Source organism: Equus przewalskii, chromosome 10 (assembly GCF_037783145.1).
Source record: "Equus przewalskii isolate Varuska chromosome 10, EquPr2, whole genome shotgun sequence".
NCBI classification, from domain to species: Eukaryota; Metazoa; Chordata; class Mammalia; order Perissodactyla; family Equidae; genus Equus; species Equus przewalskii.
In genome coordinates this window covers 24235683-24252342 of record NC_091840.1, presented here as the reverse complement: position 1 = coordinate 24252342, position 16660 = coordinate 24235683, and the positions used below count along the sequence as shown (strand labels likewise).

At 44.5% G+C, this 16660-nt stretch overlaps 1 protein-coding gene across 3 annotated transcripts in view; it reads left to right on the top strand.

The window, feature by feature from the left end:
• Window positions 1-13677, top strand: part of SKAP1 (src kinase associated phosphoprotein 1) — a 255673-nt gene extending 241996 nt beyond the window's left edge. For 2 of the 3 annotated variants that reach the window (XM_008530765.2, XM_070560568.1), the window contains 2 exons: window positions 11428-11536; window positions 13307-13677. In XM_008530765.2, the coding sequence (XP_008528987.1) occupies window positions 11428-11526 (99 nt within the window). In that variant the 3' untranslated portion in view covers window positions 11527-11536; window positions 13307-13677. Of the gene's footprint in view, window positions 1-6656; window positions 7036-11427; window positions 11537-13306 lie in introns of those variants that run through there. The other variant, XM_070560567.1, reaches the window with a different exon arrangement.
• Window positions 13678-16660: the final 2983 nt, after the last annotated feature.

The following is a 16660-nucleotide window of genomic DNA, read 5'->3' as shown; positions in this document are numbered from 1 at the left end:
AACAAAAATTACTGGATGCCTAAGTAACACTTTAATTCTGAATTCATTTACGCTGTAGCTATGTAGTTGTCACAAACCATAATGCAGTATTTAATTAAAATAACAGAAGTGCATCTAGATATGTCCTGGGGTAGCTATCGCCAAATTATAGTCTATGCCATCCGTGTTTTATTTATGAAATGGTAGATTCTAAGGTGCAACTAGGCTGATACAAAAGCGTCAACATTTTAAACCTGCATTTTTATAAAGCCTTTTTTTTTTCCTGCTGCACTTTAAATTTTTTCCTCCTTCTATCGTTCAGAGGTTTTTTAGTGGGATTGTTTTGATGTCGATAAAGATCTCTCTTTCCAACTCTTGCTTTTCAACTATTGACCTCCTGAGTCTTCTGGCTGTGAAATCCCCGTCTGTTGTCATGGAAAGGCTTGCAAGGTTTCACAGGAGCCACAGTAAAGCATGGGACATCTTAGTGGAACTTGGACGTGGATTCCAAGAGGGTAGGAAAAAAGCAAACCCTTTTCATGCTCAGTGTGCTTGTTCCCACACGATCTTCCTTGCACCTTTTTTTCCACCTATAAATACCCGTTAGACTTTATATGCTTGCTTGCTCGACTTTGTGGATGTTCACATGCAGACATGCTGATCCTTTTCATAAACGCCTAGCATCTATCTTACACGCACCCACCATCTATCTCCTCGTTCACATTGGCTGTCCCATCCACCTCCTTGTCTGCAGAATTATGTTCAGCAAGGTCCCGATTTATAGGAAATAAATAATGAAAATGGAACGGACTGGGAAAGATAATCGAAACATTCAAATTGTTATTTTTCACTGTACTTTCCACAAACACAGCATCTATAAACACCTAAGCAAAGGTGTTGGCTGATTCCTAAAAAGCAGTGCCTTGTGGAACATTCTGACTGAGCGGATCTCTATGTTGTATCTTTCCTTTTCTGTCTCTCCTGCTTTTTGATGCTCTAAGATCTTGCCATTTTTAAATGGCAAATGATGCCGTTTTATTATTTTCATTCTTTCTGCTTCCTATTTATCCTGTCTATAATGACAGGTTTTTGCCATCATTTATCCTCTATAAGATAATCCTAAGAGTTATAAAACAGAAACCATAATTGCAATCACCTTTTTAAAGAAAATAGCCCTTGCAGTTACTGTATAAATATATTCTGATAATAGTATCATCAGATCACAGACCGATCCTACAGCAAGGGTCTTTTGGAGAGAGGGTTTCTTACACACACTTGTAATTATTTTAGCCCCTTCACAGGTCACATAGAAAGTTAATTTCAATCGCTGCTAATTTCCGTCCAACAAGAGCGCAGTACTTTAAACCACCCAAAATAATTGGATTCAAAACAAATTTAGGAAATTGAGTGTGTTAGAAAGCAAATAAAAATATCCTTTTGGTAAGGAGGAGGGTGAAAGTAGTAAAAATGGCCTTTTTTTCTCCCTTCTTTCCCCTTCACAACTTTGCCATTAAAGTTGCACCTACAGCTAGAAGTTTGTCCGTGAAAAATGGTCATTTTGTTTCTCTGCTCAAAGAATGTTATTAAAATGCTAATTTAAAAGAAAAAGGAGTTAAATATCTAGCGATGGTGCATTCTAATTGCAACCATAATGAGCTCTCTAAATGTGCGTGCCCCTGACACACACAGAGCATAAACAGCAGTAAACAGATCATTAGTACCCGCGTTCATTTATTCTGGCGACCTTACCATGACCCCACCGAGGGTAGGGTGAAAAGCAGGTGGATCTGGCTGTGACACCCCCTAGAGGGATCCAGGAAATGAAGCTATAAGCGGTTGTCATGGAAACGCCTATGTGTGCAGATGATGTAACACACCGACAGGCTGTAGGGCTTCGCAACTGGGACGTTGCCTTTCCCTCGCCGGAACAATCTTGAGGACTAAATTATTCATTTCTTTAATTCACAAAGCAAAAGGAATCCTAATTTTCTTGGTGATGTGCAACTCTCTTCCATTTGTCTAAGGTCTGGAACATGGTGACTTGTCAACCCTTCTTCCTCCTTAACCTACCCCAGCTTCCTACATTCTAGCCCCAAGTCATTGAATCTGGCAAAATCAAGTAGGGGAAAGGCAGCAGAAATCTGATGTTCAACGTCTGTACTTAACGAGAGAAAAATCTAAGATCGTAAGCTAAAATTAATAATATAGACAATGTCCCTTTCTGATGAGGGCATGTTGACCAGGAACTAAATGTATACCTGTCCTGCTCCTTCTTTGATGGCTTTGTTTGGAACAGGGCAGGGTCAAGGAAGTAACCAGTGCAGACAGTGTAAAGCAGGGAGGTACCAGCCCCAAACAAACGCATCACCCTAGCAAGGTGCAAGAAAGAGAGGGAAGAGAAAACCAGCATCTGCTCAGCCCTTCCATGTCCAATTGAGGAAATCGAGATTAATAAAAATAATTCTTCGGAGAATGATTCCACTCTATCCTACCCTGTTTTGCACCAAACAGCCTCAATAACCTTACGGCAACAGTAGAATAACTTTTCTTCTTTTTTTAAAGAAAGCAGAAAAGACGATCTCTGGAAATTATTTTAAAATAAAAAATATCCCGGCCTGCACCTCCCCCCGACCCCCCTCCCCATTGCACTTTAGATGAACCTGTGATATTGTAGCAATGGCGCTTGAAGTGCAGTGGGGAGGTGATTTAGGAGAATATTAAAGGCAATGTGGAGATTCAAGGCGCCTCTCTCAGGGAGATCTGGAGAAATACGCAGCACAGATGGGCCGAGCAGATTAAACATTTCCGTCACATTGTTTCCAAATTGTGTTGTGGTGCCTGAGGCTGGTACTGCGGTCAGAGCAAAACAGAGCGGTGCAGAGCTGCGAGCTGCACAGTTTATGGAATACATATTAATACGCTGGTTTCACATGGTATCACAATTCTATCAGCTCCGAAATGGTGCTGTCTCTATTGTTTCTGAATTCTGCACTTGGCACCTTGTTTTCTCCCATCTGCAAAATGTTTACCTTCCCTTTATCCTTTCTCCCTTCTTTAGGCAAAGTTCAAGTTGCATGTTTCTTTCTGTTTCTCTTTCCTTATAGCCCTGTTCCACTTTCCCTCCTGCCTTCAAAGCGTGTGAATTTTCTGTCATGCACACTCTGTGTCTTACACACACTTCCATCACCAACAATATCCTGTTTGTGCACAGGTCCTACACACCTCCCTCGCCTTGACTTGATCATTCTCAACTCACACCCAGTTCAGGATATAATATTCAGACTTGAGGCTGAATATTCCCTTGCACTCACGGGCTCTCAGCCCCTCCAGCCAGCTGACACTTGCCTCTTCTCAGAACACCCAACTCTCAGCTGGAGGCTGAGCTCTGGAGAGTTGTCGCTGTGTGACCCCCAAGTGCATTCGCTGACCACCCAGCCTTTCTGTGTTCTCTTTCTTACACTCACTCAGCTTCCCTCAGCCTGGATCCAGGCCCATCAATCTGCAGGTTAGCAAATTCCCTGAAATGTAACAATAAATAAAACTGGTTCAATTGAGGCAAATTTAATGATTCATTTTTATTATGATTCATAGACCAAAACTCTGAATAATCGGAAAAAGAGAAAACGATTGCCAAGAACTTAAAACATGGCGTAAAACAGCCTGGAGAGGTCACCAAGCTACCCAAGGTTTCAGCCAAGCGCTGAGCTTGGATCTTTTCTTAGGTTCCAACACCACTAATCTGCCGGCCACCCAAATGGCCACTTCCTATCTCCTTCTACAAAATCTCTTCATAAAGTCATTTGTGCTAAAAAACGGGCACCTGTTAGTCTGTGGTGAGCAATTCCTGTTCCCAGCCTTGTTTTTCTCATCAGTTGGGAGGGTACTGAGTTAGAACCCTCAATTTATTTAATAATTTATAATATCCTCAGAAAGCATTAAATTTCCAAAGTTGGGTTTTAGGAGTAGAGAAATTGTGGACCAATCCAGGGTACAAATGTGATGTCTTTGGCTGACCCTGGAATATTACAATCTACGCTGCTTAGGAATTCAAATTTCCCATCTTTACTAATGAGAATGTATGATGCACAAGCACTAATAGGAGAAATAAGCAATCATAAACCAATAATTCTGTGATTGATTGGCCTTTCCCACACATATATCAAGCATTCATTGATCTTTCACGTTAGGGATTGATGGATTGCTCTCTTGAAGAGGAATTCTCTTGTTTACAAGCACTGATAGAGTCAACTTTGATGGTTAAAAGAACAAAAGTATGAGACGCTTCCCAGGAATCTTGTTCCGCAGAGGCTTACCGAAGCCCAATTCAATGTGAAAAGAGGACATTTCTGTTAGGAACATTCTCAGGGGAACCAACAGTGTCAAGCAGCTGGCTCCAAAAGCCATCATGTGGATTTAAATGGAAGCTACGAGAAGACACCTTAACTTTTAAGTCACAGGTAAAGAGATGGCGCCTTGGAAGGCGTGAGCAAGCTTGGTCAGACTTTGAAGAGGGAGCGGACTGCAGCTGGGGGCGGAAACCTAGGAAACCCAGCACGGCAAGAACAAGGAGTCTTGATTTCCTTTCGCTGTATTTTCAAAGGAGAGTGGAGGTGGAGATGGCCACACTGGGCCAAAGTGCAGATCCAGGCCATAAAGATTATTGTATTTTCCCCCTAGAGTGCTGGTTTGGAAACTCTAGAGGGTTCACAAACCCTTTGAGAATCTGTTGAAAGGTCTGGGCCTCACCCCAGGGACAAGACACATGTACACATGCACACAAAATTTTACACCAATTTCAAGGAGTTCAAAGATCGCTTCACAGCCATCCACACACAGGCCAGGGGTTCACAGACCCCAGTTTAAGAATCTGTGCCCTAGAGGATGGTGACTTCCTTTTGTTGGAACAGCCTAAGATTCACTGAGCCTAGAAATTGAATTCTCATCCCAAGACAGGGTGGTCATTCCAGGTCATGTCTGTGCTACTCCAGGGGAGCCATGGAAGAGCTTATACAAATAGGAACCAGCAGGGAGGAGAGAAATTAAAATGTAGCAATCATGGAGTAGGGGTATTTAATCTCTTTTAAGGCTTATGATAGGCGCCTGCTGGTTTTCCCCCTGATATCCCCTGACACCTACTGACAGGGTATTTGCAGCACCACACAGGGACTCAGGGCCCTGTGACAGGAGGAGCACTGAGGAGGTCCATGATAGTCTTGAAACCATAAACAGCAATAGGAAACCACTGGAGGCAGAGTCAAGCTGTGCGACGTGCCCGTGGTTGGTGGCCATACTGCTTTTTGTTTATAGAATTTGCTGTTCTTTTTATGGCAGGTTTGGTAGGGTTTTTTTTTCCTTGTTGATGGAGATTAGCAGCATAAATCCTTTTATAGCAGTGTGCAATCCCCCATAAACACTTTTGATTGTTGCTGATGGTGAGTGCTGTGTCTGTTTCAGGTTCAGTCAATGCTCTGCTCAACCAGGCCAATAGCTTCTGCAACCAGATAATGGAGTCCAAATAGTCAACCTTCATTTTTAAGACTCCTTCATTTAGGGGGTTCAAGGAGGTGGGTCAGGGTTGATGTTGAGGGAAACAGATGTTTAATAAAGCCTAGAAATATTTATGATGAGAACAAACCACATGTTGTACTATTTTCAAGTGAAAGGCCTCTTAAAAGACTTTGTGGCAAGAAGCAAGCACTGATGTGAAGGGTTTGAGTTTTTTAAAACAGCTTTTTATATTCTTATCTAAAGCATCTTCAATTAATTAACGTATATTAACGTCTAATTAACATCTTAGCTCTACTATACACAGCGGCTATAGCGTTACAGAGTGGAGAGCCTGTATAATTCTGATTCCCTGACATTATCACTTGTAGGTATGTAGCCCCGCCCCGAAGGTAGAAACACTTCCCAGTGAGGATTTCAGGTCTCCTGGGAGTGTCTCGGCATTTTTCTGATCTTTCCAAACATCTGGGCAAAAAGAAGTCAACTTTATTGAAAATGATCCCGTGAATTCAGTTCTCTCTGCCATCCCAAAACTAAAATCCAAGAATCAGCAACTTAATAAAAATGCAGTAAATTAGCACCTCTAGACAAGAGCAGAGTTCATTCAGAGCTGGGGTCTGCCTGGCTGAGCCAGTACTCTCTCCATTTTAATAGTTTAATAAAAATTAGCATAATTAACGAACATCTGTATGATCCAGAGTGGTGCAATTTGGCACTTGGAAACGAGGGCTTAAACATGATTGCTGTGAGTTTAATGTTGTTTTAATTCTTTTTGGCACTGTGCAGTGAAATAAACGTTTGCTGGTGATAGTTCTCGGCCGGATCTCATTTGCATTTTTCTCCCTTTGATTATGAGCAATTGTGGACTCCCCAGCAATTCATCAAAGTAGAAATTATTTTAAAATACCTCGTGGTGTTCAGACTGGGCTGGAGCAATGCATGGGGGGTGGTAGTGGAAGAGAAGGCTAGAAATTTTCCATTCATGCTTTAAACATCTCAGCCCTGCAGCCCTTTTCGGGTATCCAGCCAAGGGATGAAATCTGGAGAAGACAGTCAGATCGCAAGACCTGTAGGTGCTTTGATTAAGCTCCTAGGCTCCCACAGCAGGATACATATGGTCTCTGAGACTGTGCCATCCTCCTTACACTTCTGCCTGCTCTTTTGTTTTGAAGGGCAGAGAGTTGATTTCACTCATTTCAGTTCTCACCACTGTGAGAGTTACTACATCTGTGGTCGGCAGGGTCAGCATTCCCCTCCAGCAAGAGCACACTGACTGGGAGCCCGGACTTTGCAGGTGTCCTGCTGGCCTCATCTGCTTCCTGTTTGCACCCTCTTCGAGTCAGCAGAGACGGCCTTCCCAAGGCTCAGTCCCCACTCCTGGCTTCACGGCTAAAGGGGCATGCTGCCAAGAGTGAGTCAGGCAGGAGTCTTGAAGGTGAGTCAGGCCCCTAGGGAGAGAATGCCCTAATTGAGCCCCTCAGTGATGAAGATGACAGCATCTGGCAGGTAGAAGACCACACTTCACACAGTTAGGCAAGTTGACTTTGATCAAAAGACTGTGAGACAACATTGTGCGCACCCTCTGCTCATGAGATAGCAGAACTAAAGCCAGAGTTTTTATGAATTATGGTGAGAAAGGAAGACAGAATATGTGTTCCCTTCACAGTGAGGCCCTGTAGACGTGGCCGTCCTGGCCATGTCCTAATACAAGGCAACGCTCCAAGAAAATGTAAGGCAGAAACTGCCCTAACTTCAGTATTGGAAAATGGATGGGAACATAACTTGTACCAAGAGGAGCTGTGAAATGTCCCGACAAGCATAGGCTAAGGAATTCTGGGTAATTTCCCATAAGGCAGTGCAGACTTTGAGGGAAGTTGCCCACGGGGAGGGAGGGAATGAGAAGGTGTGGTGAAGACAGTGAGGGACAGGTGGTGGACACATTCATTTATTTAAGACTGATTTTTAAAAGGTAATTCCCTGTTCCTTTTAGGATCAACTCAGTAGTCTCCGTTCTTATGGCCGTGGAGGCTCTCTTGGTATTTAGGCAGCCATTTGGGGAAACTGTCTCCAAAGGCAGTTGCTCTCTTCCTGCCACAACTAGTTCAATCACCAAGGGAATATCTTGGAGTTAGTTGTAACTAAATCTGCTCAACTGAGAGTATAAATCCCCACTGTTCTCTCCATGTTTTCATAAACTCATTTAACAAGTATTTTTTTGGCCCCACTCTGTGCCAGGTACCATGCTGAGTGCTGGTAATACAACAGCAAACAAAACCAACAAGGTCCCAGCTCTCAGGGAACTTTCCACCTAGCGATTGGCACTGAGACAAAGGCAGACAGATACAAGGCAGTGCAATGAGTTCATTTCCCGGCAAGCACAGGGCAGAGTACATAGCTGGGACACTGTCAGAGGGTGGCAAGAAGAGGCTTCTAGAGTCTGGAGAGACTCAGGAATTCAGACCTGAAGGCTGCTTAGGAGTGAACCACATGAAAAGGAGGAGGGAAGTAGAGGCTAAACAGGCAGAGGAAAGGCGCCAAGGTGAGAGAGCCTGTGGCCCATGGGAGCAGCCGAGCTAAGTTCTCTTTTACCAAGGGTCCACTAGATTTAGGGGCTGAATGGCAATGCTGGGCAGTGAGCGGGACCAGCTCATGCAAGGCTTTGTCCACCGTGTTAAGAAGTGGACAGCAGGCAGTGAGCACCCGCTTAAAGGCTTCAAGCAGAGCAGTGATGTTGTCAATGTGCATTTTGAAAGATTCTGGCTGCAGAATGAAGAACAGATTGGAGGGGAACAAAATTGGAGGTACAGAAACCAATTTGGAGGTAGTTTCCGTAGTCCTCATGAAAGATGACAGTGACATGACTCTGGGGTATTGGCAGTGGGAATGAAGAGAAGCGGATAGTTCTGATAATATTTTGGAAAGAGAATAGACAGAACTCAAGGACTGATGGGAAGAGGAGAGTGAAATTGGGAACAACTCGGGTTTGTGGCTTGAGTAACTGAGTGCATAGTGGTACCATTCACTGAGATAGAGAACACAAGAGGTAAAGATAGTTTGGGAGAGGGAATGGAGATAGAGGTAGGATGAAGGGTTAAATTTAGGATACACTGAGTTTGAGCAGCTTGATGGACACGCACTTGGGTACTGGGGCCAACACTCAGATCTGGGCTGGAGCTATGGTCGTGAGTCGTTTACACAGACATGGTGGCTAGACCGCAGAGGTGTATAAGACTGCTCAAGGAAAGTGCATCAAGAAGAAGGCTGGGGAGCTGGCCCAGTGGTGCAGCAGTTAAGTTCACATGTTCCGCTTCTCGGCAGCCCGGGGTTCGCCGGTTCGAATCCTGGGTGCAGACATGGCACCGCTTGGCATGCCATGCTGTGGTAGGCGTCCCACATATAGTGTAAAGGGAGATGGGCACAGATGTTAGCTCAGGGCCAGGCTTCCTCAGCAAAAAAGAGGGGGACTGGCAGTAGTTAGCTCAAGGCTAATCTTCCTCAAAAAAAAAAAAAGAAGGTGGCGGCGGCTGGGACAGAACCCTGGAAAACAACTACATTTAAAGGAGGTATAGAGGAAGATGAGCTTGCAAAGGAGAATGACAAGAAGCAACCACAGAGGTAGGAGGGAATCCAAGAGAGAGAATTATCAGAGAAACTAAGAAGAAAATGCCTCAAGAAGGGTGCATAGTGCCAGCACTGCTAAGAAAACAAGTTAAGGACTGAGAAGTACCTACAGAATCTGAGCAATAAGGAGACTATAGGAGACCATGGAGAGAAAGTGTAAGCGGAGTGATGGAGGCAGAAGCCTGATTAGAGCGGCTTGAAGAGTGAATAGAAAGCAAGGTGTGGGGGCAGTAGTGACATAAACTCTTTCAGTAAGTTTGTGAATTGGCAGTCGGCAGGCACTAGTAGAAATGGGAAGTAGACATGCGGTGGAGACTAATAACTGTCTTCAAAGACGAAGAAACTTGAACACCTTTCATCGCTGCTGGAAGGAGCCATTTACATTATGTGAGCCCTTCTGTGGAGGTCGGACTCTACAGAACCTTGTCTCTAAGAAAGCAAGCAAGCAGAAGGGTTCCAAGTGCCTGTTATGAGGGACAGTCTTAAACCCAAGTACACGCTGTGAGGGATGGCCTTAAACCAGGGGAGGGACGTCTCCTCCACTTTAATGGGTAAGAAGGATGGTTGTCAATACAGGTAAGTTCCTTTTTTGGTGGCTGAAGGGTGACAGATCTGATGGCCTCTATTTTCTCTTTGAAGATAGAAAAGAGGTCATCTGCTGAGAGGGAGGAGGGAGGCAGAGTTGGAGGAGGAGAGATAGGCTATCAAAAAGAAACAAAAAGATAACCATTTGGCCCGGAATTTTATTGTGTCACCAACCTCGGTTTTTTTTTGGGGGGGGGGGTTATTTTTTTCTCTATTTTATTTTTGGGGCCAGCCCGGTGGCTGAGTGGTTAAGTTCGCACACTCTGCTTTGGCGGCCCAGGATTTCGCTGGTTTGGATTCTGGGCACAGACATGGCATCGCTCACAAGGCTATGTTGAGGTGGTGTCCCACATGCCACAACCAGAAGGACCCACAACTAAAATATACAACTATGTACTGGGGGGATCTGGGGAGACAAAGCAGGAAGAAAAAAAGAAGAAGATTGGCAAAAGTTGTTAGCTCAGGTGCCAATCTTAAAAAAAAAAAAAATAGATTTTTCCTTTTTCTCCCCAAAGACCCCCAGTACATAGTTGTATATTTTTAGTTGAGGGTCCTTCTGGTTGTGGCATGTGGGACGCCGCCTCACCATGGCTTGTCCAGCAGTGCCATGCCACACCCAGGATATGAACCGGCGAAACCCTGGGCCGCCACAGCAGAGAACGCAAACCCAACCACTTGGCCACAGGCCCAGCCCGTTTTTTTTTTTGTTTTTTTTTCCTAGTAGAACTCAACAGGCAGGTGTGCAAAAAGCAGACGGTTAGCTTCGTGGTACCCCAAATCCAGTTGAATTGGAATATATCGTATTTCCCATGTATTTCTAAATTTTACTTCCTCCAGAGGAAAACGTTTTCTGGTGCTTTCAGGAATACTCTCATAATGTTCAACATCTGCTGTGCTTTTGAGAAGCTCTTCTGTATTCAAGGAGTTTCATTCTCAACCCTGTGACCACCCCTTCTTTTAAACCCTCTCACTCCCTTTCTTGTTTGCCCCTCTCTGTGGCTCTTATGTCCTGCCTGTCATTATTGACGTACAGGTCAACCTCTCCTCTCTTCCAGGGGAGGAATCTAATGTTTAGAGCACCTACTCTGTATCAGACACTTTGAATTGTTTTCACTAATGCGGCATCACCAACATCCCCACAACAAACGGGAGGGGTGATCTGATCCCTACTCTTACGAAAAGGAAGTGAAAGCTGGGAGAGTCTGAGGTCACATGGCTACTAAAGGACCAGGCGGAGATTAGATCCCAGTCTGTCTGACTCCAAGCCCATTACTCTCTGCTGTAAGCTCCCAAGGAGCAAGCAGTGTTCCGATTCCTCGTTATATATCTCATGGGAACCCGGGCAGCACTTTCCACATACAAGATGCTTGGGAAACATTATTGATTTAAACTGTGACCTGACTCCCTGGATATCTTTAGTGTCCTGGCATTTTCGGGTGTGCCCAACTTTCTCTGGAGGAGCCATTCTACTTTGCTTGGTAAAACACATGCTCTTTAGGTTCATCAGCATCAAATGTGCTAAGTTTACAATGTAGACAGGAAAATGGCAAAATGAAAGTGGAGTTTTCTTTCCTCCTCCAGATGACTTAAATTCAGCAATCCCATCGAGGTGTTGAGTCATACTCATAGTGTCAGCAAAGACACCACCCCGCACCAGGACTCTCCCACGCAGCCACCACGAGATGAACAGAAGCATGACCAAATTCCAACTGAAACCATCCTCTTTCCATTTTTCAGGAGTATAACATGTACGGCTGGTGGGTAGGAGAACTGAACAGCCTCATTGGGATTGTTCCAAAGGAGTATCTCACCACGGCCTTTGAAGTGGAAGAATGATGAAGCCCAGGTATCAGAACTATTGCCAATGAATTTGTTGCCCATGCCTTCGTCTCTCTGTGAAGGATGAGACTTGCCAGTGAAGTAGCTTTTCTTCATTTCCAAAGTGATGCTAAGGATTCACCATTGAAAGAAGATGAGTCTGGAATTGTTTTTCCTAAATTAAGGGACTGTGTCAGTTATGATTAGGTCCAACTACATGTGACAGAAAACTCAAAATAACAGCGATTTAATTAACATAGAAATTAATTTTTCTCTTCTGTAAAAATCTGGAAGTACATGATCCAAGGTATCCAGGTCCCAGGTACCCTCTCTTTTTGCTCCACTGTGTGTGTCCAACATTCCCAGGGTTGCTCCATGGCCCAAGATGGATGCTTCAGCTCCAGCTATCATGTCTGTATCCTACCCAGGAGGAAAGATAAAATGAAAGGAGATGGGCACACCTTCTCCTTTTAAAGATACTTTACAGATGTTGCACACACTTCTGCTTACATTTCATTGACCAGACACACCAAGCTGCAAAGAAAGCTTTATTCTAGGTAGAACTTGTGTCCAGCTTAAAAGTGGAAAGGGGGTTCATTAATAAATAAAAAGGGGAGATGGATATTGGGGAACAACTAGGAATTTTTGCCACAGGGATGGGTCTGGGTTTCTTTATCCCCAGCTCTCAAATCCGGGGCACCATTTCCCCTAAATGCCCATGTATTCCAGTATGATTGGCCACGGTGTGAGGATTCCTATGGAACATAATCAAACTAACTTTCAGGTAATAAAGAATGTGGCTTGTATTTTATGAGCAAGGACCATATCATATTTTAAAACAGTGGAGTGAGTGCTTGCTTTGGGTAGGGGTAACAATAGGAGTTGCTCTGGCGCAGAGTGGATTTTGTTTAGAATTAGGGTGGTGATGGAGGACACCCAAGGGTAGCATGACATCGCTAGCTCCATCTTCCGGCCTGAAATGGGAGAAGCCTTTACTGCTGGAAATGAAGGATCACGTGTGACAGTGTTATAAACCGTCCTTGGAATCTTCCAGACCAGGGCCCACTCTAGTGTGCAGCAGCAGCTGAGTGGATTCATTTAGGACTACACATAAGGATAGATCTTACTCTCTGATGCACTTGTACAAACATAAAGCACCAGCTCGGGCCTGTCACTCAAGATTTGACTTCATGACTCTCCCAATGAGGACTCCATTTCCTGGCAGTGAAAGCAGAGGGGTGGAATTTTTCTATCCAATCTAAACAAATTCACCCTCCTTCCTTCTGTCACTTACTTAATGGCAGAGTTGTTTATCTCCCCATTCTCTTTGCCCACATCTGGGAGTCTATCCTACAGCTACACTTGCACACATGCAAATGATGCACACACAAGGCTACTCATTTGTAATAGCAAACCACTGGAAATGAATAGAGGCCTAGCCAAATAACTGTAGTACATTCACAGAATTGAGTACTATGCAACAGTGAAAAAGAAAAGGAAGCTCTCTGCACTGATGTGGAATACATTCTGAGAGGCGTTGGTAAACAAACCAAAAAAGCAGCGAAGGGAGTAGGCCTAATATGCTCCATTTGTGTAAAAAGGGAGTCTCCTATTACTTAGGTATGTATGAGCTATCTCTGGAAGGAGAAAGAAAATGATAACACAGTCCTTTCTCCAAGGAGAGAGAAACTGTGTGACTGTAAGACAGGATAGGAGGGAGACACTTTTTACTCTCTGCCCTTTTATACTTCTGTATTTTGAATCATAAAAACAAATTTATGTATTTTTCCTCCTTTAGGACACATACCCTTCTCTCTATCCTGCCTTTATGAAGAAACTGATCATCAAGAGCTCCCACTCCTTACCCCTGCCACCCCCGCCAGACTCCTCCCTTCACTGAAGAGACCCTTCAGACCTGAAGTCTCTGACACCTTGCTGTAACTGGAAACCACCAACAAGACAAGTGGGAAGAGGCATACACGGCAAACCTGTTACTAAACCTGCCTTGTCATAGCTCACCCCATCTCCAAACATGTCCCCATATCCACTTCTGCCTTTCCACAGGCTTGTCACAGAGAAGGTGTGAGAGAAGGAAACCTTTGGAGGAGGAGGTTGCTGGTTGTTTCGGCTGGTTTGAAAAGCACAAATAAACTTCCGATTTGGTTCCTTGCCATGTGTGATGGTGCTGAGTTTCTTTTCGTAATGGTATCAAAACACTGGTTCTGAGCATTCTCGCTGCCTCCAAAGTGGGAAGGGAGAGCCGGAGAGGAAACAGCAGCCCCGAGAGGGAAGGGACTCACAGTTGTCTCTCAGGGCAGAATCGCCTCTGGAACCCAGGCCTGCTGGCTTCTTCCTTTGGTTGCCTACTTGGTTACTCTTTTCTTATGTGCTGACTCTCTAAAATGAGACAGGGCTAGATGCGAGTCCTTGGGGTCAGCACATTGGAGAGTTCCTTTTCGGGCCTGGGTTACAAGTTAACCACCCCTCTGTGTCCTGGACAAGTCCCAGAGAGGGGCCAAGGAAGTGCTTTGGGGAGGGCTTGCGTATACACAGCCCGGCTTCCTTTTCCTGCTGCCTGTACATAGCACTCGGGGTATTTTTGCCTTGAAGAGGCAGCAAAACGTAATGGTTAAGAACATTAACTCTGGAACCAGACAGCCCTGGAATAAATCCCAGTTCCCTGTTGACTACATATGTTCTCTAAAGCAAGTTACTTGACCTTTCATGCCTCAATTTCCTCACCTTAGAAGGGGTCTACGCCATCTCACTGGGTCATTAGGAAGATTAAAGGAGTTAACATTTGTAACTTACTTGGAACAATGCCTGGCACATAGTAACTACTCAATAAGGACTGGCTATTATTATTGCCTGACTCTCTACGTGAGAAATTTTGAAAGACGGGCAATTGAGCAGCTATAGCAATTTTATTTCCACAAATGCCTATTCAGAGCAGTCCTGGATCGGCAGTAGCCTTCCTCATCTCTATAACAACCATATCATAGCCTTGCAGTAAGAGACCCATTTCACATCATCAAAAGAGAGAAGCCAGGGAACAATCAGGGATGTTGTCAGTGGATCCCAAGTTTCACAAAAGATCCTTCATTTCCAATTTTATGACCCAGGAATAAAAAAAGGAAGTTTTTTGTGTATGTGATAGATAAAGAGGTAAGGAAAGGGAACAATTTAAGACCGGGAGGAAAAAAAAGAGAGAGAAAAGGCAGTAGAAAACTGTCTATAACATCTCCTCCACTTTACACAGGGTGCTAAAGAAAAAGGAACCACTAGGTGGCAGCATCTGAGCAGATGAACCGGACAGAACCAACTGGCTCCCCTTTTAGGGACCTTTGCACCGACCCCAACCTACAGATGAGGACAATGGGCATTGTTATGAAGTGTTCAACAGAGGGAGAAAACAGAAACTCCCTTCTTGTTCCCTCCCTGGAGAACCACTAGGGGCCCAAGTCTGGAAGGCTGGGTGGCTAAGAGAGAATACCATTGTGTCACTGCTCTGTGACTGAGAGACACCAGAAAAGGGGGTACTAGAAGGGGAAGAGTAGGTATCTGGGGCAGGGTCAGAAGGGGGATGAAAAAAGATGAGGTCAAGGTAACTTCTCCGCACTCTGCACAGTTCAATGCTCTCTCAATAGCATGGCCATTGGCTTCAAGCATTTAAAACAAAATCCTCTCAGTGCAATATTCCCTTGTACGCCTGCAGGCCTGGCCACACAACCACATGCCGAACTGCAGAGGTCTTTTGGCACCTCTGTCCACTGCAGGGTAGGCACCACACTCAGACCTCTGGCCCTTCGAGCTGTAACTTAGTGGAAAAAGAAATGAGATTGCCCCTAAAAGATAGAAACAAATAGACTGATGGGAAATCTGGTCCATAGCCATCTGGCTATCTTTGAGATTGTTTTTTTGTTTGTTTTTGCCAATCTTCCTTTTTTGTTTGTTTGGTTTTTCTCCTCCTGAAAGCCCCCAGTATATCGTTGTATATCCTAGCTGTAGGTTCTTCTAGCTCCTCTATGTGGGACGCCACCAAAGCATGGCTTGATGAGCAGTGCTAGGTCTGTGCCCAGGATCCAAATGGGTGAACCCCAGGCAGCTGAAGCAGAGTGCATGAACTTAACCACTCAGCCACAGGGCCTGCCCCAATCTCTGACATTGTTACATGCAAGAAGACGTAAAGCAAGTTTGACAAACTGATGAGACTATCTCCAGGCTGAAGGGCATTCTGTGTTAGGGGAAAGTTCTCAAAGAGACCTTGCGGAAGCAGCAGATTCCTACAGTCTGTCTGAAGCTAAACCTCACCCAGCAATACTGCTCCTCACTCAGTTCAACAGCCCTCTCAGCCAACAGCCTCAGAAAGCAACTGGCTAATCAGATTTCCACTTCTCTGTCTGACTCCGCTAACTAAATCCCCACCTTACTGCCTGTGACTAACTGGATAACCGGGGCATTAGGCCACTTAACTAACCACATTATATGTAGAATGGCTTCTTAACAGGCAGTAATTGCTCTGGCACGTGAAATAGGAGAGGGTTAGAGGCAGGAGGCTTCTTCCTTCCTTGGTTTTATGTCAAGGAGGGAAAAGAAGAAAGCTAAGATACAAAAAAAAAAAAAAAGCAAGCAAGCTAAAATCCTAAATTTAAGAAGCAAATATGCATTTGCCTTTTCCAGATAGATAATAATTTACACAGAACTTATGACATCCAGTGGATCATCTGGCCAGGAGCTCAAACAGTTTGGCCTGCATTGTCCAAGCTGGTATCTGAGAATATTACATGCTCTGAAAGCAATCTTTCAGCTACATTTCATTAAAAATACATTTTTTCTAGGGTGTTTTCTCTGTCATCCATATAGCAAAATAGCATAGAAACGGTTTTGCAATTACCTCAATATTAAATTTTCCCATACGATAGCCTGTTATCTCTTGGAAATCTGTATTTAATTCAAAACCAACTACATGTTTCCCTCTGGTGAATAAAAATGGGAAAGAGAAGAGAATTCCTATTATATCTCATTCCCTAAACCCAGAAGGTTTGATTCCATTAAAGTGAGAGCAGGGGCCGGCCTAGTGGCGCAGTGGTTAAGTTCACACGTTCTGCTTCTTGGTGGCCCGGGGTTCGCTGGTCCAGATCCTGGGTGCGGA